At 44.5% G+C, this 18,247-nt stretch overlaps 1 protein-coding gene across 3 annotated transcripts in view; it reads left to right on the top strand.

Annotated features, from left to right (window-relative positions):
* Nucleotides 1–18,247, top strand: part of CFAP92 (cilia and flagella associated protein 92 (putative)) — a 99,319-nt gene that overhangs the window by 53,850 nt on the left and 27,222 nt on the right. For all 3 annotated transcript variants that reach the window (XR_008315818.1, XM_053294370.1, XM_053294372.1), the window contains 4 exons: nt 5,148–5,332; nt 7,634–8,535; nt 10,247–10,441; nt 13,679–13,961. Coding sequence is in view for 2 of the 3 variants with exons in the window: in XM_053294370.1 (XP_053150345.1) it covers nt 5,148–5,332; nt 7,634–8,535; nt 10,247–10,441; nt 13,679–13,961 (1,565 nt within the window). In the remaining variant the exon portion in view is untranslated. The remainder of the gene's footprint in view (nt 1–5,147; nt 5,333–7,633; nt 8,536–10,246; nt 10,442–13,678; nt 13,962–18,247) is intronic.

The raw sequence follows: 18,247 nt of genomic DNA, 5'->3' as shown, positions 1-18,247 counted from the left end.
ACAATCTCTTACTGGAGGAAAAAAATCCATCATATTATTGGATTAATTTTTTATTGTTCCATTTGACCCATCATTGTTAGGCTATGAAAAAAGGCCAAGTAAGGGTAAGTTTATGAATTACACTGGAACCTTCTTGCAGCAGGTAGGATTCTTGTTATAGCCAACTGGCAAATTTGTAATTTGCCAGCTAGAAAATATTGATTGGCTAGAACTTTGAAGACAAAGAGACAATGGAAATGACTGTATATTTGAAGGAGGGGAAAAGTCAAATAGAAACTTGGTTCTCATTTGCAGATTTATGAATGAGCGGTGTAGTATTGATCCTAATTAGTATGTTGTTTTTTATTGATGTGTTGAAAGATGTTTATATGCCACATAAATATTGTGGAATTATGTATTCAGGTGTTATGTTTGGTGTGTATTTTAGCTTTTATGATTGTTGTATGATATTGTCGGGTTCTGCTGTTTGATATCTTGTTTCTAAAGTACATGGATTCTTGTATATTTTTAAACTTTGTAATAATAATAAAAATGAAGCTGTTTGGGTGAGTTTGGGCCAGTCACTCTCTCACCATAAACTACCTCACAGAGTAGTTGGGAGAGTTCTTGGGAGGTATGGATTTCCTAAATAAACTACTTTTATTTAGAACTTTAGCTCCATGCCTCCAGACAATATTAATTAGAAGTGCTCTCCTTATCTGTACACTTCTGCTGAAGCTGGGGTAGATAAAGAAATCTTCCCTCCGAGCTCTCTTAACAGGGTGATGGGCCCAGTGAACTCTTAGAAAGCACCCAAAGACAAACAGAGCCTATGGAAAGCAGTCAAAGCTGCTTTCCAAATTACACACTACAACAGTGGTAATTTACGTGGGCTTGGCAGGATCGTCAAAACCATAAAGGGTGTTGCACAAAGCCACTAGCAGGAGGAGCAGTCTTTTTTCCTAGCTTGTGTGAACTTTCCTACAATGGGAAAATACACCCCTTTTTTTGGCAACGTTTTAGTACCGTAATGCAAAGATAAAACCCAAAAGAAGGTATCGGGAATGTGAATGACACTTGCTGACAACACAAGGTCCATGATGTTGAAACACAGGCAATATGGAAGCACACTTAATGGATATGTAGTGACACTGTTATAGGGTGTAATCTAGAAAGCACCAAAGAGGCACAGTAAGTAAGTGGAATGCTTGCTTGATCGGAAAGGAGTTCCAGAGAAAAAGGCAGAGGAGCTTTTTTGCCATGGAGACTGCAGCACAGTGGCAGCCAGTGATCCCAAGACTGGATGGATTTAATTATGAAACATGATCATTCAGGATGGAGACCTTTGTCATGGCTCAGGGACTGGAAAGCATCTTGCAAGAGGACAGACTTGAAGCAGCTGAGGAACAAGCAGGGTGGGATGCTAAAAACAGAAAACTCTATGGACTCATCTGCTTGCGTGTGAGTGACCCAATCGTGCATTTGAGAAAGGCCAGGATAGCTAAGGAAGCTTGGGAGAACTTTAAATGCCAGTATGCTAGAAAGACAACTAATACTTTGATTAATCTGGTTGTCAGATTGTGTAATATGAAATTCAGAGGACAGAATTTAACTGAGCATATTAATCAAATTCTAGACATTGCAAAGAGATGTGTATAAGAAAATGATTTCAAGTAATACATTTTGCTTTGGAATCAAAAGAGGAGATTAATTTGCAATTTGGCATTTCTAGACTTCAGGATTTTGATATGAGATCAGATGCAGTCTCTAGTGAAGTCTCTGACCAAGAGTCAGGTTACAGCATTTCACACCAAACAAAAGAGCAAAGTGTGTTGGTTGTGTAGGAAGCCAGGCCATTTGCAAGTCAGTTGTCCTTAGAACAAAGGCCCTGGCCACAGCAGAGCTGCTGAAAGAAATTCCAAGAGGGATGACTCATCAAGAATCTCTCCAAGCCAGAAAACCACACTAACAGAGATTAAAAGAAAATAACAGAAAAAGGGCTTGGAACCATTCTTGAAATTTTTGAATCTATTGAAGGAGAAGTTGAAAGTTATTGCAAAAATGACTGTGGAGATCTAGTTGTTGATGGTAATGCTACCGAAAATCTGATTAAGGATAAGGAACTGTTTAGTGAATTGGACTTGAATGATAAAACCCTAATAAGCATGACAGATGGCAGAAAGGTCATTGCAAAAAGATCATTGCAGGAACAAACCTGCAATTGTTAGGAACAAACCTAACTTGGATTATCAGAGTGTTTGGGTGAAAAGCATATACATATGTTCCTAAAGAGAAAAGAAACTGAACTGCAGATGTGAAGAAGGAATACTCTCTGGACATACACTAGGAGGAAAAGGATACAGAATCCTTGATGTGGCCATTGAAACAGTGAGAATACACAATATAGTATACTTTGATGAAAGACAAAGGCCAACTATAAGCGAAGTGCCAGAAATTGGACCAGAGATCCAGATGGAAAAGGAACCAAGAGAAGAAGAAATTCCCATTAGCCCAGAGTGGACCAGAACCAGAAGAGAAGTAGAAGTTGAGCCAGAAGTAAGAATGCTCCCAAAGACCCAACAAAGGAGTTCCACCCAGTAGGCTCTCCTACATGGCCAGAAAGGAAGAGACCCAGGAACCCTGCACATGGGAAGAAATTGAAAGACTGCCAACACATGAAGCTAAACAGTAGGGATGTGCACGAAAGGTTGTTCGGCACGGCGGGGGTAGGGCTTTAAGGGCGGGGGAGAGTGTACTCACCCCCCCGCCGCATTTCCCCCGCCGGCGCTCTCGGAATTAGAAGCCCCTCGGGACGGCAGCGTTCCTCCCTGCCGTCCCGTTGCCCCCGTCGGCCGGAAGTGGCCGGAAGTCCCGTTCGCGCGTGCGCCCGTCGTGCGCGCGCGCGCGGCCGTACGCGCACGCGCACGACGGGCGCACGCGCGAATGGGACTTCCGGCCACTTCCGGCCGACGGGGGCAACGGGACGGCAGGGAGGAACGCTGCCGTCCCGAGGGGCTTCTAATTCCGAGAGCGCCGGCGGGGGAAATGCGGCGGGGGGGGGGGGTGAGTACACTCTCCCCCGCCCTTAAAGCCCTACCCCCGCCGGCGCCGAAACGCCGAATCGCCCCCACCACCCGAAACGTTTCGGCGGCCTTTTCAATGGCCGCCGAAATGTTTCGGGCTCAAGCCTACTAAACAGTGGGGGGAAGCTGCAGAAGAAGAGAGAGAATCTCTGTACAAAAATAAAACTTGGACACTTGTGGAACTACCCACTGGAAGAAAGTCAGTAGGATGCAAATAGGTCTTCAAAACCAAATACAATGCAGAAGGTGACATTGAGTACTACAATGCCAGATTAGTAGCCAAGGGACACTCTCAAAAATATGGTGAAGACTATGATGAGACATTTGCACCTGTCATGAAACATACTTCAACAAGAACACTTCTCGGCATAGAAGCAGCAAGAAAGATGTAAGTTGATCACCTAGATGTGAAAACTACATTTCTGCATGGAGATATAGAGGAAGACGTCTACATGGAGGAGTCACCAGGATTTTAAGAATTTGGAAAAGAGAGGCTTGTATGCAAACTCCAGAAATGCATCTATAGCTTGAAGCAAGCTGCTAGAGCATGGAATGAGAAGCTGAATCAGATGTTACTGAAGCGGGGGTTCACGCAAGGAAAAGCTGACCCTGACTAAGATTCAAAAATGATAGATAGACTTACAATTGTCTTACGCTGATGACTTGATTATTTGCCATGAGAGGAAACAAGGCAGTCATGTTTGTGGAGCACCTGAACAAAGAAATAGAAGTGAAAGAATTAGGAAGCATTTCCTTTTATCTTAGCATTCAAATGGAAAGTGAAGAGGATGGATGTTACCTTCTCAACCAGAAAGAGAAGATAAAGGATCTTCTAGAATGCATGAAACTGACAGAAGCCAACTTCCTGAAGCAAGATCTAGCCAGTAAGCCATTGTCAGACAACAGTCAATACAGAAGAGCAATTGCGAAACTTCTGTACATAGCAGCAGTCACAAGCCCAGACAAAGCTGCAGTAGTGGGAATTCTGAGCAGAAGAGTAAGTGCACCAACCAAGAATGACTAGACCACAGTCAAAAGACTGGGAAGATATCTGAAGGGTATAGCTTACTTCAAACTCATTCCACCAGCAAGCAGCAACCCCAGACTGGTGGGATACATGGATGTAAGGGGAGGTGGCCAGGGAGCCATGGTGGCAAGCAAGTGAAGCCATGGATGGTGGGGAGTGGGATGCCCACCCTAGCTATCTTACCATGCAGGTGCTGCCTGTGGCTGTTGTCTCGCCTCCTGTCACCTCACCTCATGGACAACCATCCCTGGTAGGAAAGGTAAGGTTGTGCTGTCGAGTTGGTGTTGACTCCTGGTGACCACAGAGCCATGTGCTTTTCTTGGTAGAATAGAGGAGCGGTTTACCATTGCCTTCTCCTGATCCCTGGTAGTAGTAACAGTTAAATACATTGTAAAGCTGAAAATTTGTAGATTTGTTTGCTTCCTGCTGATGTTTGGCGGGAGTAGGGGAGACAGGGAGCAGGGTAAGAAATGCATCTGTAAAATTGTGGCACAGTAGGGCAAACTGCCTTTGTATTCCTTAGTACCATAATCTGTTTAGAAAGTGATGATTAGATTATCTATATTTTTATCTTGCATGCTCATTTTCAGTAAACTCACAAAGGAAAGTTCAGCATCGAGTTCTCCCTCTGGGCTCTTTTTTTAAAAAACTAGCTTTATTGTTTCTAATATTTTCAAATATGTGTGTGTGTCTTCCATTTTTTCCTTTTATATTTATTTGTTTAAGCTGGAAGATTCAGCATACAGTTCTGCCTTGAAGGCAATATGGTATCCAGTGGTGTTCTAAATTATTCTGCATAATAGGAAGATTCCCTTATTGTTCCCTTCTCTTTTTTGTTTCCTGTATTGAGTTGGCTAGAATGGAATATAGTATGATAGTAATCTTCCCTACCCATACTCCATTTTCAAGATATTGGCATTTGCTTAAATAGTAATTGTGTATGGAAAATCTGATGTGGTCCACCTGGAGGATAGATCTGTTGAGCAATGACACTAAACATCATGCTTCATACATGTATTGTATAAATAATTTAATCCCTCTACCCACCCCATGTCTAGGAGAACGTTATCTGGCGAGTCAGCTGGCAGAGAAATCTCCTAAACTTTTGGATGCATACCTAGGTTTTTCTGTTGAATCTCCTCTCATGACTGAGAAACAAAAACGTGAATTAAATCCACTGATTATTAGGATTCATTCTGCAAGATGCTTACCAACCACCCCTGTTCCAATTAAAGTGCTACAGGTAATTTAGTGTGTTTGTTACTGGTTCAAAGTACCCTGGAATGATAAATATCCTGCAATGAATTTGTGGCTATATTACATTTTTAAATTTAGTTATGAAAAAAACTGATCTTTCCAGAGAGGGTAAAAAATAATAAACATGATCTAGTTGTAGATCTCTAATCAGTCCACACTTGTACATAGATTTTTTTCTCAGAATGAGTTTGTCTATTGGCCATGGTTGAAGGTGCTGTTTGCTTGTTTATTTAAAAGAGTTGTATTTTAATCTTTTTTAAAAAAAAAATGGGATGGGGCCAGCTCATTCTCAGCACCTGGTCAGCCAGCTAAGGAATTCCAGTTCTCTCCTCCAAGTAGGGAGGCCTGCCTGACCTGCTTTTTCTGCTAACTTCCCCTCTGACGGCTAATTTCTTGTATCATCTGGGGCTTGGGTGATACATGGTCACCTTCCATTAGCAAATGATCAGCTAGCTACAGGGCAGCAAAAGGGCATGGCATAATCTGCTTCAACTCAGTATCTCCATGACCAGTCTTCACTTTATCTCCCAAGCCAGTCTCTCCTTGTATACTCTCTGTATTCATTAACTGTCACCATTTACCTGGATAGAAAGTGAAATAATAGTAATAAGATTTTTAGATTGTGAGCCCTTCGGGGACAGGGTTCCATCTTATTTGTTTGTTATTTCTCCGTGTAAACCGCCTTGAGCCATTTTTGGAAAGGTGGTATAGAAATCAAATTAATTAATTAATTAATTAATTAATAAAAACCCACCTTTCCATCTCTGGTCTCCAAGGCAGGCAACATAGAGAAATTAAGATGACTAAAAGCAACAATAAAGAGTATCAGCATTAGAAACAATAAAAAAACCATGAACCATGATCGTGATACCCTGCCAAAGGTCTAAGATAGTAAAATGGTTTTCACCTGGGCCAAAAAACCTAGCAAAGCATGTTTGAAATCATGTCCAGTTTTTATAGGTCAAAACTGGCACTCTGAATTGTGCTCTCGAACTAGCTGGAAGTCAGTGAGGATCTTTCAACACAGATAAAATATGATCAGTATGGTAGGTCCCAGTTTTTAACCTGGTTGCCATGTTCTTAAACTAGTTGAAGTTTCAAAACCACTTTTCCAAGGCAGCCCCATTAATATGCAGTTATCTAACCTGGATGTCGCTACTCCATGGATAACTATGGCAATATTTTATTTTTCCAAGAGAGCTGCAGCTGACATACCAGTCATGTTGGTAGCATGTTCTTTGAGCCATGGAGGTCCCTTGGCCATACATGAAAAGGCTGAATCTAAGAGCAACCCCCCTCCAACCCCCCCCCCCCCCAACTACTAATCTCCTTAAGGGGGCAGTGGAACTCTTATCAAGGACAGGCTGAATACCATCTCTGTGGACAATTGTGTAATCTATTTATACCGCCTTAATCTTTTTCTAGTTTGAGCTTTATTCATTGCTCTCACTCATTTCTGAATATAGGCAGCTTTTAAGGATCTTGAAAGCTGCATCTAGATCTGATGAAGAGGAGGAATACCTGGGCATCATCAACACACTGACATCTCACTCCAAATCTCTGAACAATTTCCCCCAGTGGTTTGACACAGATGTCAAGTACAGGGAACAAGATAAATCCTTATGGCACCATGTAGCATAAATATTGCAAATTTCCCACCCCCATCTTCTGGAATTAATCTGCCAATGAGTGGCACAGTTTCACATCCCCATAGGCTACCCAGGTGGATACCAGTGTCAAAAGTTGATGAGGAGTCCAGGAGGACCAACAGAGTTGTGCTTCCTCTGTTCCTCTCCTAGCAAAGGTTGCCCACTAAGGTAACTAAGGCAATGTAAGTCCTAAAATGTCCAAACCTGTGTCAATCAGGGCAGCTGAAGGCATAAGCTCTCAAAGGAAGCCAGCAAGACCACTTCCCGTTCCTGGATCTTCAGGCCAGCTCTGCTCTAGCTAGCCTCCAGCTCTCCCAGTCCAAGTAAGGCCCATCAGGAGAGAGGCCAAGTCTCCCTCCATCTTTGGAGCTGCAGGTCCCCATTGCTCCAGGGCTGCTTTGAGAGGGTGACTGGCTCCATCTGCTCTGGCAGTGAAGGGTTTGGAGAGCTATCATCAGGATCAGGAATTCAGGCTGTGAGCTCTTCCTCCAATAAGGTCTTCTCCTAGATTGGAGTAACAGTGACTCCCAAAACAAGATCAAGCCAGAAGCCATACTGAAATGGGTGTAGACAGTTAGAAATGAAATAGTATTGACACAAATAAATATTCTAGCTCTTCTTTCTTTTTCTTTTGATAGAATTCATGTGCTCCTGTTTATTGCAAATACAAATTCCACAATTTTCCTCCTCATCAAACATGTGGTCGAGATCATGGGACTGAAGTCTTCTTCAAGGATCTCAATGTGATTCTTTTAGGGTCTATCAATTCTGAGGAACTGCATGAATATCTAAGAGGGCCACCCTTGGAAATTGAAGTTCATGACAGAGACAAGAAAATTGAAGCTATCAAAACAAAGCCTTCATTATTTGGTGAGGAGCCAGGAGACAGCAAGCTAAGTAACTTGAGCATTGTCACTTCCAGGTACATGGTCCAGAATCCCATTACAGGCACCGAAGAAATATGGCACCCACATGGGATAGCTAAAATCAACTTGACTGAATTATTGCTAGGTGAAAAGAACTTTAATTTCTATACCCCAATTCATAACTGCCCAGTTCAAGATGCAAGCATCTACCAAGGAGAAAATACCGCTCAGAAGACTGGGGGAGCTGACAGCAATGAGCTACTTCGGTTTCCAGTGGGGGATTACATAAACTCAGAGTCGTATCTTAAAGTGAGAATTGAATTATCTGCTCCGTTAAGTCCTAAAGATGACATATCTGATGCTGAAGATGTATATTGCCCCTATGGCTGCATGATCTATGTTTTTGACTATAAAAATACATCACTCTTAAGTTATTTGCTGCAAGAAATTACAGAAATTAATGCAGAGGCCCTCCAATTAGAGGGTTATCCCCTGCATATAATTCAAAAATCTCTTAATACATTGAAACTGAATCACAAGCTCACTTTAGAGGAGATTTCACAAATGGACATTATTACTGGATTTCACATTGTGGATGGATCCATTCATCTCCTTGTTGTGGAAGGCCTTAAGGAGAAAGCACTTAAAAGACTGTGGAATAGAAGAATAAATCGGTAATTGGAATGATCTTACTTTTCAAACCTACTTTCTTATGTAGTAATTGTTTTTCTAACACAGGCAATTTGTTAGACCCATCTTTTGTATTTTCACTCAAGATTTATATCCTATAGAGAAACACCTTCCTGTCTGTTTCTTATGTAGCTCTTCCTTCTGTCCTGTTTGCGGGTGGATGGGTGAAATACACCAGAAGTTGAAACAATGATCAAAGCAATCACATGGTGGAGCCTTTTCTGGGCTATATGCTTCAGATTGTAGGTGGCAGATTTCATGTTTGAATTCGTCCCTGGACACGGGGCGGGGGGCTCACTCTCTCTCTCTCTCTCTCTCCCCCCCCTCTGCTCTTTGTGCAGATGGATGCAGGAGGCAGGTCTTTCATGCATTCAGAACTAACAACTAAGGATTCTATTGGAATTCAGGTCAACCCATATATTTGTGCCACAATTGGGGTATTGGAATAGATTAGAGGGTACTAGCCAATTAGCATACATAACAAATGGGAGAAACTACTCACACAGGCCTGAGTAGTCCCTGTGTGTGTGTACATGTGTACACATACATGTGTACATGTTTGAAGTCATACTCAACTGTATGTTAGTGTTGATATGGTGTGGATTTTGTGCATAATGTTGAGCTTTGGTTTCTGCATCTTGGAAACTTTAGCTATGACCAGTTTGAGCCTTAAGGCTGAGTCAGTTTGCAAGCAAATGTTTCTGTTACATACATTCATTCTGCTGTTTATAGTAAGCTATTGGTTATTTCTCTTTCACTTGGATAATCTTCACCAAAATCAAGGAAATATAAGGAAATTATGAATGGAGCACTTTAATGTCATGCTTCCTTGCAAATGTTGAATGCATGTTCCAGATGCACTGTAAGCCACTGTCCCATTTTAAAGGCATTATTCTGACAGAATGCAAGATGGAGGAAGGAATATGAAAGGCGCAGGCTGTTTGTTTACTGATGAGAGCATTTCAGAAACTTGGAGACAGGCTTGTTAAGGGCGTCATTACCACCAGCTCATGTATTCATTTTCTGTGTATTCCAATGGCTGCTGCTTCCAACCAGTTTTGAGGCTTTTCGTAGCACTACAAGCTGCATCCTGGAGAAGCAAATGGGAAGACAGACTCCCCCATGACATTTGTGCATGTCGTGCTACTGCTGGTAGTTCAGAGCTCCTGCTATCACGGTAGTAAAGTGGAAGTCACTCTGCTTTTCTAAAGAAATCATTGTCTGTATGCAGGCCAAATACACTCGGAACCAAAAATGTATCCTGTATTGCCTTTTGACAGTGGGAGTTCAAAATAAAAGTTATAATCGTAAAATACAACCTGCTATAGTTGCCATTTTCTTTTTCAGGATTAGAGCCCATGAGCTCTGGTGTGTGTGCACTTGTGTCTGTGTACAGACTATTTCTTTACAAAAACAGGAATAGCTTCCCCTCTACTACTACTACCACCATAGTGCTAGTCTTGCGCTAACATTAGTAGTCTGGGGTGTAGAAATGTCATGTGAGGAACCTGTTTGCTTTATGTTCATTTCTAAATGCACCTGCCCCTGAAGTTCTCTAGGTTGCAAAGGAGATTGACTGATTGGAAACTATTTCTGTCTAGTTAATTATGCATCTAAAGGAAATGTCACCTTAAAAACTTCTGGAACAAGAGGTTATGGAATATTTTCCACAGTCTTATTTATTCTTTGTTACAGGATAAAGGAAGCTAAAATGGGAAGACTGCAAATATTATATAACTCGCATATATCTTTCCATCAGCGTCTGTATGTAGACCTTGAGGCCATGCTGTTTCATATCCATCTCTGCAAGCCACTTTCTAGTATCATGAAGCAGTCTTTGCTGTACATCAGAGAAATGGTTCCTCAGGCATGTTTCCAGGCTCTGACCAGGTTGGATTGCTCTTAGATTTTGCACATTCTGTTTTAGGTAGAGCTGGAAGTCTATGTGTTGGATATGGTGAAACCTCCACTGATCACTTTGGGAGAAATGTGTCAGTTTTGTCCTACACCTTTTACAATTATTCCTCTCCCCAGTGTTAGTCATTGTGTTGTTAACTGGTTGCCTTGGGGCCCCATCACTTCATTTCCTCTAAAGACATTAAGATACATGGAGCAAATAAGTGTTTTTCATTATATGTATTGAATTCTAGCCACATTTGCTCTTCTGTTTACAAAGGTGACCCAAGTGCCAAAAGCAGCCTTACATCTCTACTGTGCCAGAAACTCTGTGCAGCAGTTGTGCACTGTAATCTCTGCTAGTGTCGGATCTTTTTTGGGGGGTGGGGGTGGGATTGGAAACCTTGTATGCAGTTGTGCCCCCCACAGTGGGTAATTGACACTGGGCATATATGTACACAGAAACACTTGTGGGCTGCCCACTGCTGGATGCTTGTAGCTCTGAATCAGTCAGGGCCATGATAGCCAGAATGCCTGTTGAGAAAGCAGAATCAAAGTTCAGTTGTAAAACCAACAGTGCCTGATTTATGATGTAGCTACAGTAGATAGCATAGCCCCATTTCTGCAGGTATGCGTGAAGCGCATAATTACTTGTTCTTATCACAGAGCACAACTTCCAGTTCCTTAACTACAAATGCATGTGATTAGAGAACTCCCCCTCCCCCACAAAGTTATTTAATCTCTTATTTCTGACCTCCAAGAACTTAAAAACTTTTAATGGTATAAGAACATAAGAACAGCCCTGCTACAGTAGATCAGGCCCATCTAGTCCAGCATTCTGTTTCACACAGTGGCCCACCAGATGCCACTGGAAGCATACAGACAGGAGTTGAGGGCATGTCCTCTCTCCTGCTATTACTCCCCTGCAACTGTTTCTGTGGCCCACTCCATCCATTTTCCTTTGATAAACTTTCTTCCCAACTAGTTTAATGTATAGAAGAGGTGGGAACGGAGCAGCACAAAGGATAGGAACATATAGTTAATCTTTGGTGGTAGGGGGATGGGAGGAATTACTTGCATATCCAAAAATAGAAAGCATCCCATTTAGAGGGAGACAATAGTTTCTTAGAGTATTGGACTAGGGCTGGGGAGACCTGAGTTCAAATCCCATTCAGCCATTAAACTCACTGGGTGACTCTGGGCCTGTCATGTACCTCTCAGCCTATCATACCTCACAGGGTTGTTGTGAGGATCAACATAACCATGTTCAGGAGCCTTTGGGCTCCTTGGAAGAAGAGTAGGATATAAATGTAAAATATAATTTTTTTTAAAATGTGTAATTACAGTGCACAGGTAACGTGGCTCCTACAGCAACAGCTAGGATTATATCATTTTTCTATCCTTGGATCTTTTACTGGAAAAAGAGATAAACACCTGAGATAGGGATGAGCACATGGCATGCATCACTCCTTTTTAAAAAGCTATTTTTCAAATTATATCATTCCTCTGGACTTGCCTACAGTGCTATGGCAATGACTTCCAGTGATTAGAAACTGCAAGGCCTTTATCCCAACTGCTGCTTAATGATGGTGGTGCCAGATCAAGCAAAGCCAACCCCATCCAATCTCTTACTCCCAGGAAGTGTAAGGGCCGTGAATGTTACTCCTAAACATTATTAGGTTTCTGCAGTGAGTACATGCAGTGCTGACTATTCTTAATTTTGCCTTCCTCTAAACCTCTCTGTCATTTCATAGCTGCTGAGACTGAGTTGTTCTCCAAATTATATATGAATTCATGAAGCTGCTCTTTATTGACTATATTAGACTGCTGATCCATCTAGCTCAGCACTAGCTACACTGACTGGCAGTGACTTTCTGGGGTTTTAGATTTTGGCCCTATTTGGAGATGCCAAGTATATGCTCTCCCACTGAGCCCCAGCCCTTCAACAACCAAGGATGCATAGTTCCTTTGGATACTTGGGCTTATTCTAAGGATGACCACAGCAATAATGATCATTAGTTGTTTAGGCCAACTCTTGCTAATGGAGATACAGTGAAAAACCTTAGTGTATGGGATGATGTGGGCTAAACATAATCTTTTTTAGATAAGAATATATTGCTGGTAATAAATGCAGAATTTTTGTTTCCTAGCCCCCTACACCCATGATAATACTTTTGCCTCTGTGGCAGAACAGCAAGTGTTGCTTGTTTGCATGCTCTTTCTCTCCCCCCACCCCGGTGATGTAATAGCTCCAAGTGAGCTGACAGGTTCTTTATCCTAAATTGGATTATGGTTGCAATTAAGCTAAGAGTTGGAATTGAGGAGAGGAGAGCAACACTTTCTGCTTTTCACTTTATTAGCTGGAAATGGTGTGTCTGCCTGCCTACCTGTGATGCTGACTAGATTTGAGAGGAGAACTGGTCTTGTGGTAGCAAGCATGAATTGTCCCCTTTGCTACGCAGAGTCCACCCTGGCTTGCATCTGAGTGGGAGACTACATGTGGGGCTGCTCTGGGAAGGGCATCTGAGGTTCCAAGTTCCCTCCTTGGCATCTCCAAAATAGGGCTGAGAGAGACTCCTGCCTGCAATACTGAGCTAGATGGACCAATGGTCTGATTTGGTATATGGCAGCTTCCTGTGTTCCTATGAGAACTTCATCTGATGTCAGCAGATATGTGGTCATTCAGAGGAAGGGCCTCTGATCGCTGAAGGCCCGGTCTACCTGGCCTCTTCCCCTGCCAGCGGGTAGACCGGGCCTCCGGCGGAACTCCCAGTCATCCTTTGTGGCGCGCGCGCCCAAGGCCCCAGTTGGAGCCGAGACTTTGCCGAGAGAGGAGCTCTGTTCGCGAGCTCCTCTCTTTTTTGGAAAAACATGTGGTGAGGACTCGGGCGGGCGGCTGGGAGGAAGGGAGAGCGGGCGACGGCGGCAGTAGTTTACTTTTGGCCCTAATCCGCACGCAGGGGGGCGGCGGGGGTGGCTGGTTTCCAGCGCCCCAATTACACAGTAAAATACGGGCCCTGGAGGGGGCAAAGAGGCGGGAGGGGTAAGTAAGCCCTCCCCGCCCTAAAAGAAAGGCCCCCCTTCGGTGCCGGTCCGGACTGCTCCAGACAAGGCACATCCCTAATTGACTGAATATATTTACCAGTTTTTATTTCACTTGTTCAAAAGAAAATGTTAGTTTTTCTGACAATGCATAGCCAGCCTGTTTTTCCCCCATGCTTTGTTCTGCAGGCTGGATTATATTTGCCGCAGTACAAAGTTAAGAGATGTAGTCCATTATGATCTGCTGCCCTCTGCAGAAATGATCATGATGTTGAGCCAAGAGTTTGGGCTTCCCTTGACTATGGATGAGCTGCTCCTTCAGCAGTGCCCAGAGATCTCACACATATACAAGGTTCCACCCAAGTATATTCACATGAAACAAGATAAGCACTTCCGTTTGGATAACCACAATGAAGAGTATGTCCTCAGAAAAAGGGAAATGGAAAGTCAACTACCAGAAGACTATATACAGGTGAGTGCTCAGGAGTTGTGTAAAAGCTGATTCAGAGATGCCCATTTCCAATACAGTGACACAGTGGGGAAATGACTTGACTAGAAAGCCAGAGGTTGCTGGTTTGAACATACATACCCTGCTGGTATGTTTCCCAGACTATGGGAAACACCTATATCAGGCAGCAGCGATATAGGAAGATGTTGAAAGGCATAATCTCATACTGCATGGGAGATGGCAATGGTAAACCCCTCCTGTAGTCTACCAAAGACAACCACATTGCTCTGTGGTCACCAGGAGTCAACACCAACTCAACGGCACACTTTACTTTCCCATAGTCCTCTTGTGAGCCCTTTCTACCTCAGCATGCATAATGGGGGGTATTGTGGAGTTGAAAGCAGTTCCACATAAAACTATTCTGGCATGTAAAAATCTTATGCATTAGGAAAAGACTCAGATAGTGAATTTTCTGTTTTAAAGCAGCACAAGCATATGAGAGCATCAAGTGTTGTTCTGACTATTCGAGTGGACTCTTAATGTGAGCCATCCTGGTAGTCTTAATGATCTGCCTCGTGTTAACTCAACAGTCCAGTTTTCACATTAGAAATGCTTCTGAGTGTAGAAAGTTTCTTTCAGAAATTTCTCAGTGTAAACAATGCTTACTTCTGCTTGTTTCAGTATAATGGCAGCAGAACTGCAGGCTAAAACGTCAATTCGTATAGGGAAGGAATCTTCTGTGAAAGTTGCCATCTCTGTGACACAGACACAGACCAGGCAGACATCTTCTTGAACACAGTGAGGTGCTCATTGCAAATGCCAGCACGGTTGTAGATACTGTCTTAGAGGTCTAGCTACTTATTGCTAGAATAAAAATGTCCATGAAAGAAACTTTTTGATTTGGATCGTGATCCATTGCATTCATATGAATGGGTTCTGTGCCTGCGCAGGGACCTCATGGACCAATTAGCTAGCTCCTCGTGACACCCCCAACTGCCATGCATGAGCCCGTGCTCCCAATACCCCTTGCAGTTGGGACGTGATCTACTCAGTTTCTGTTAGACCACCGTTGCGTCTACACCTCGGACTAGATAGGTCCTCAGATATTGTTGGATTATTTGGAAAAGACTCAGAACAGAATAGGAACTACGAACAGAACTTTGGACCGTTTAAAGGAACTGGCTAAGGACACTCCTAACACAACAAGTAAAAAACCGATTATTTCCACTGACCCACGAGTGATGTCTGATACTATGTCTGCCAAGGACAAGCCGAAAACAACTTTTAAACGCTGCTCAGAATGCAAAGCAAAGTTGCCCTCAACTGATACACATGACTCTTCCTTGTTGTGTTTGGGGGAGCAGCATAACCCGGCAAAGTGTACCATCTGCTCATCTTTTTTGAAGCAAACGCTAAAAAATCGAGTGCTAAAGTTGCGGACAGCCCTTTATGATGACGCTCTGCACCCGCCAACACCGAGACCCTTGGCTTCGATGTCGAGATTTGAGGTCGAATCCTCGATGCCGTGTCCCTCAATGCCGTGCCCTTCGACATTGGGCACTTCGAAGCCAAGCTCAAGTGTTCCTGTGGCGGACTCTGCTAAACAGCAGTCGAAAGCCGCCAAGGCACATGAATTCAAGCAGCCTGAGGTGTTTGAGAAGAAGCCCTACTGACACAAACATCATAAGCGCAAATCCTCGACTGAGGATGAGCCTGAAACTTCACCGCCAAGGAAAAAGTAAAAAAAGACTCGAGTTCATAGCGGGACTCCATCGCCGACGGCATTGCAATCGGACTTTGAGGACTGGGACACTACGATGTCAGACACTTTGACACCGTGGGCCACGATATCGATAGAGAGCCCAAACTTGTCAGTGCCGTCAGGGTCGATGGTGTTGAACTCGATGATCATGCCGTCGATACCGGATGTTACGACACATAAAGCGACTGAGTTGGTGTCGATACCGATGCCCAGCACGGTGTCGGGAATTGAAGACACTTCAGCATATAGGATTTCTGATTCTTCTGGATCGAAGGAAGTGCAGCAGCGTTGTGGAGCAATGGGGCTTACGCCCGCGCATACCCCACTTGTGTCTCCTGCCATGACTCCAAGACAGAGGACTATCTTGATTTTGGAGAAGATGCTGCGGAGAAAGAAATATCAGCAACTGCTAAAGCTAGGACTGACTTGCTGGCTCTCCTAGATTCGATGGATAACACGCCAACAGGATCGACTTTTCATGGATTCTCGGGTGTCGAGATTGGGCTCGGCACCGGACACTTATCGGTACCTAGGACGCCTACTATCCAACTGGTGCCGAAGACTCCTTCAATGTCACCGACTCAACAGCTGTTGTTACCGAGACCTATACATTTGGTGTCAGCAGCCACAAGCCCTGTACATTTCCAGAAGGCAATGACTGATAGGGCAACATTGACTGGGCAGTCTCCGCTATTTATTCGCCCGTCAGCACATTTATGCTCTTCGTCAGCACATTTATGTGGTTTTTCACATGCCCCACCGGTGGTATACCCAGTGGATTATGCAGACTATAAAATGTGGAAAGCTCAATAGCAGGCAGGTCTGGTGCAGCCGCTGCTGCAACAAGAACCTGGCAGGGTTGCTCAAGCAAGGACTGTGCCAGCCCAGGCTCCTTCACACTTGTCTGAAGTAGAGGCTAGACAAGATCATTCGAAGACATCTATGTCTGTGCCCTTAGGACCCAGACCAACAACACATTCGGTGGTACATGGGCAGAACACATCAGTTGCACCGATTGAAGTCTCAGATTCAGGAGATGCCGATTCCTCTGATACAACAGATACTGATGACGAGCCTACAATCCTGGAAGGACCTTTGGACCCAGAGCTTCCAGTTGATGTGCCCCCGACTACTTCAGTATCACCAACTGAAGAGCTAAAGGCTTACCACATCCAAATATGGGAGATGGCGGAGGCCCTAGGCCTCGAATTGAAGCAGCCAGAGTTGGATTTAAAAGACCCAGTATATAATGTGGTGGCAAGGGCTAAAGTTGCCCATCCGGTATCCTTGCCTATGCTGCCTGCAATAACGAAGGCAGCACAGACTGCCTAGGAAGTGTTGCAAACTTCAACAGCTACCTCTCGCAAACTTGAGGGACTATATCGTGTGCAGGAGGAAGACAATGTCTACTTGTTGAAGCATCCGATACCGAACTCCTTAGTAACTGAATGTGCCTCTGCGAAAGGCGGACAGCGCCTTTCTACACCAAATAAGGAAGGCAGAAAGCTGGACGTCTTGGGCCGGAAAATCTATGCCACGTCGAGTTTGGCTATTAAGATCTATATATTTAATCCCCGTAGACGTGCCTCTGTGGGGATGCATCCCGGCAATCCAGCTGATTGGCTGGGCAGCGGAGCGGAGGGACACACCTGATTGGCTGAGGCGCGTCTGTGGTGGAGGACAGAAGTGGCCCATGGAGGCCAGGCCGGTGGTGGGCCTGGCCGCGGAGGCCGGCGGCGGCAGGCCCGGCCCGAATGCGGAGGCCGGTGGCGGCCCGGCTGGAGACTGGGGCGTGGGGGAGAGAGGTTGCCGGCGGCGGGCCCGGCCCGAACGCGGAGGCCGGCGGCGGCAGGCCCGGATGCCAGGCAGCGGTGGGCCTGGCCGCGGTGGCGGCACTCGGCCGGCCCGAGACTTGGGCGGGGGGAGAGAGGCGGTGGATCCGGCCTGGTGAGGAGTCCAGGCTAGGAGGCAGCAGCGGCCCGGCCGGAGACTGGGGTGGGGGGGAGAGAGGTTGCCGGCCCCAAAAAACGCACAGATCCTCTGTGCGTGGGTCGGCTTGTAGCTAACTATTCTGCCTGTTTAACACATTATGGACATCACTTATGGGATGTACTTTTTCAAGACTCTGCGACAATGTCGCCAGAGGAATTTCAGGAGAATTTTAAGGGAACTTATGAGAAAACTATGGTTGTTACTAGGCACCTGTTAAGCACATTCAAGCATGCAGCAGAGACAGAGTCTCGCGCAATGACAACAGCAGTGACCCTGTGACGCCACACATGGATTCGTTCCATGAATTTACAACAAGAAATGCGTGATAGGGTGGAACACTTGCCTTTTAATGGGAAGGGGCTTTTTGCCGAGACTACAGATGCAACCATGCAATCTTGGAAACAATCAAAATTCACGGCAAAGGCGTTTATGGCTGCTACAGGGAGCCAACCATCATGTAACCGAACATATGGGAGGCAACAACAAGGGCGTTCTTCATATAGACAGGATAGGAGGGATTATAGGAGACAATATAAGCCTTTCCAACGCAACAAAC

This window comes from Hemicordylus capensis, chromosome 2 (assembly GCF_027244095.1).
Source record: "Hemicordylus capensis ecotype Gifberg chromosome 2, rHemCap1.1.pri, whole genome shotgun sequence".
Taxonomy (NCBI): Eukaryota; Metazoa; Chordata; class Lepidosauria; order Squamata; family Cordylidae; genus Hemicordylus; species Hemicordylus capensis.
This window is presented reverse-complemented; position numbering and strand designations above follow the sequence as displayed.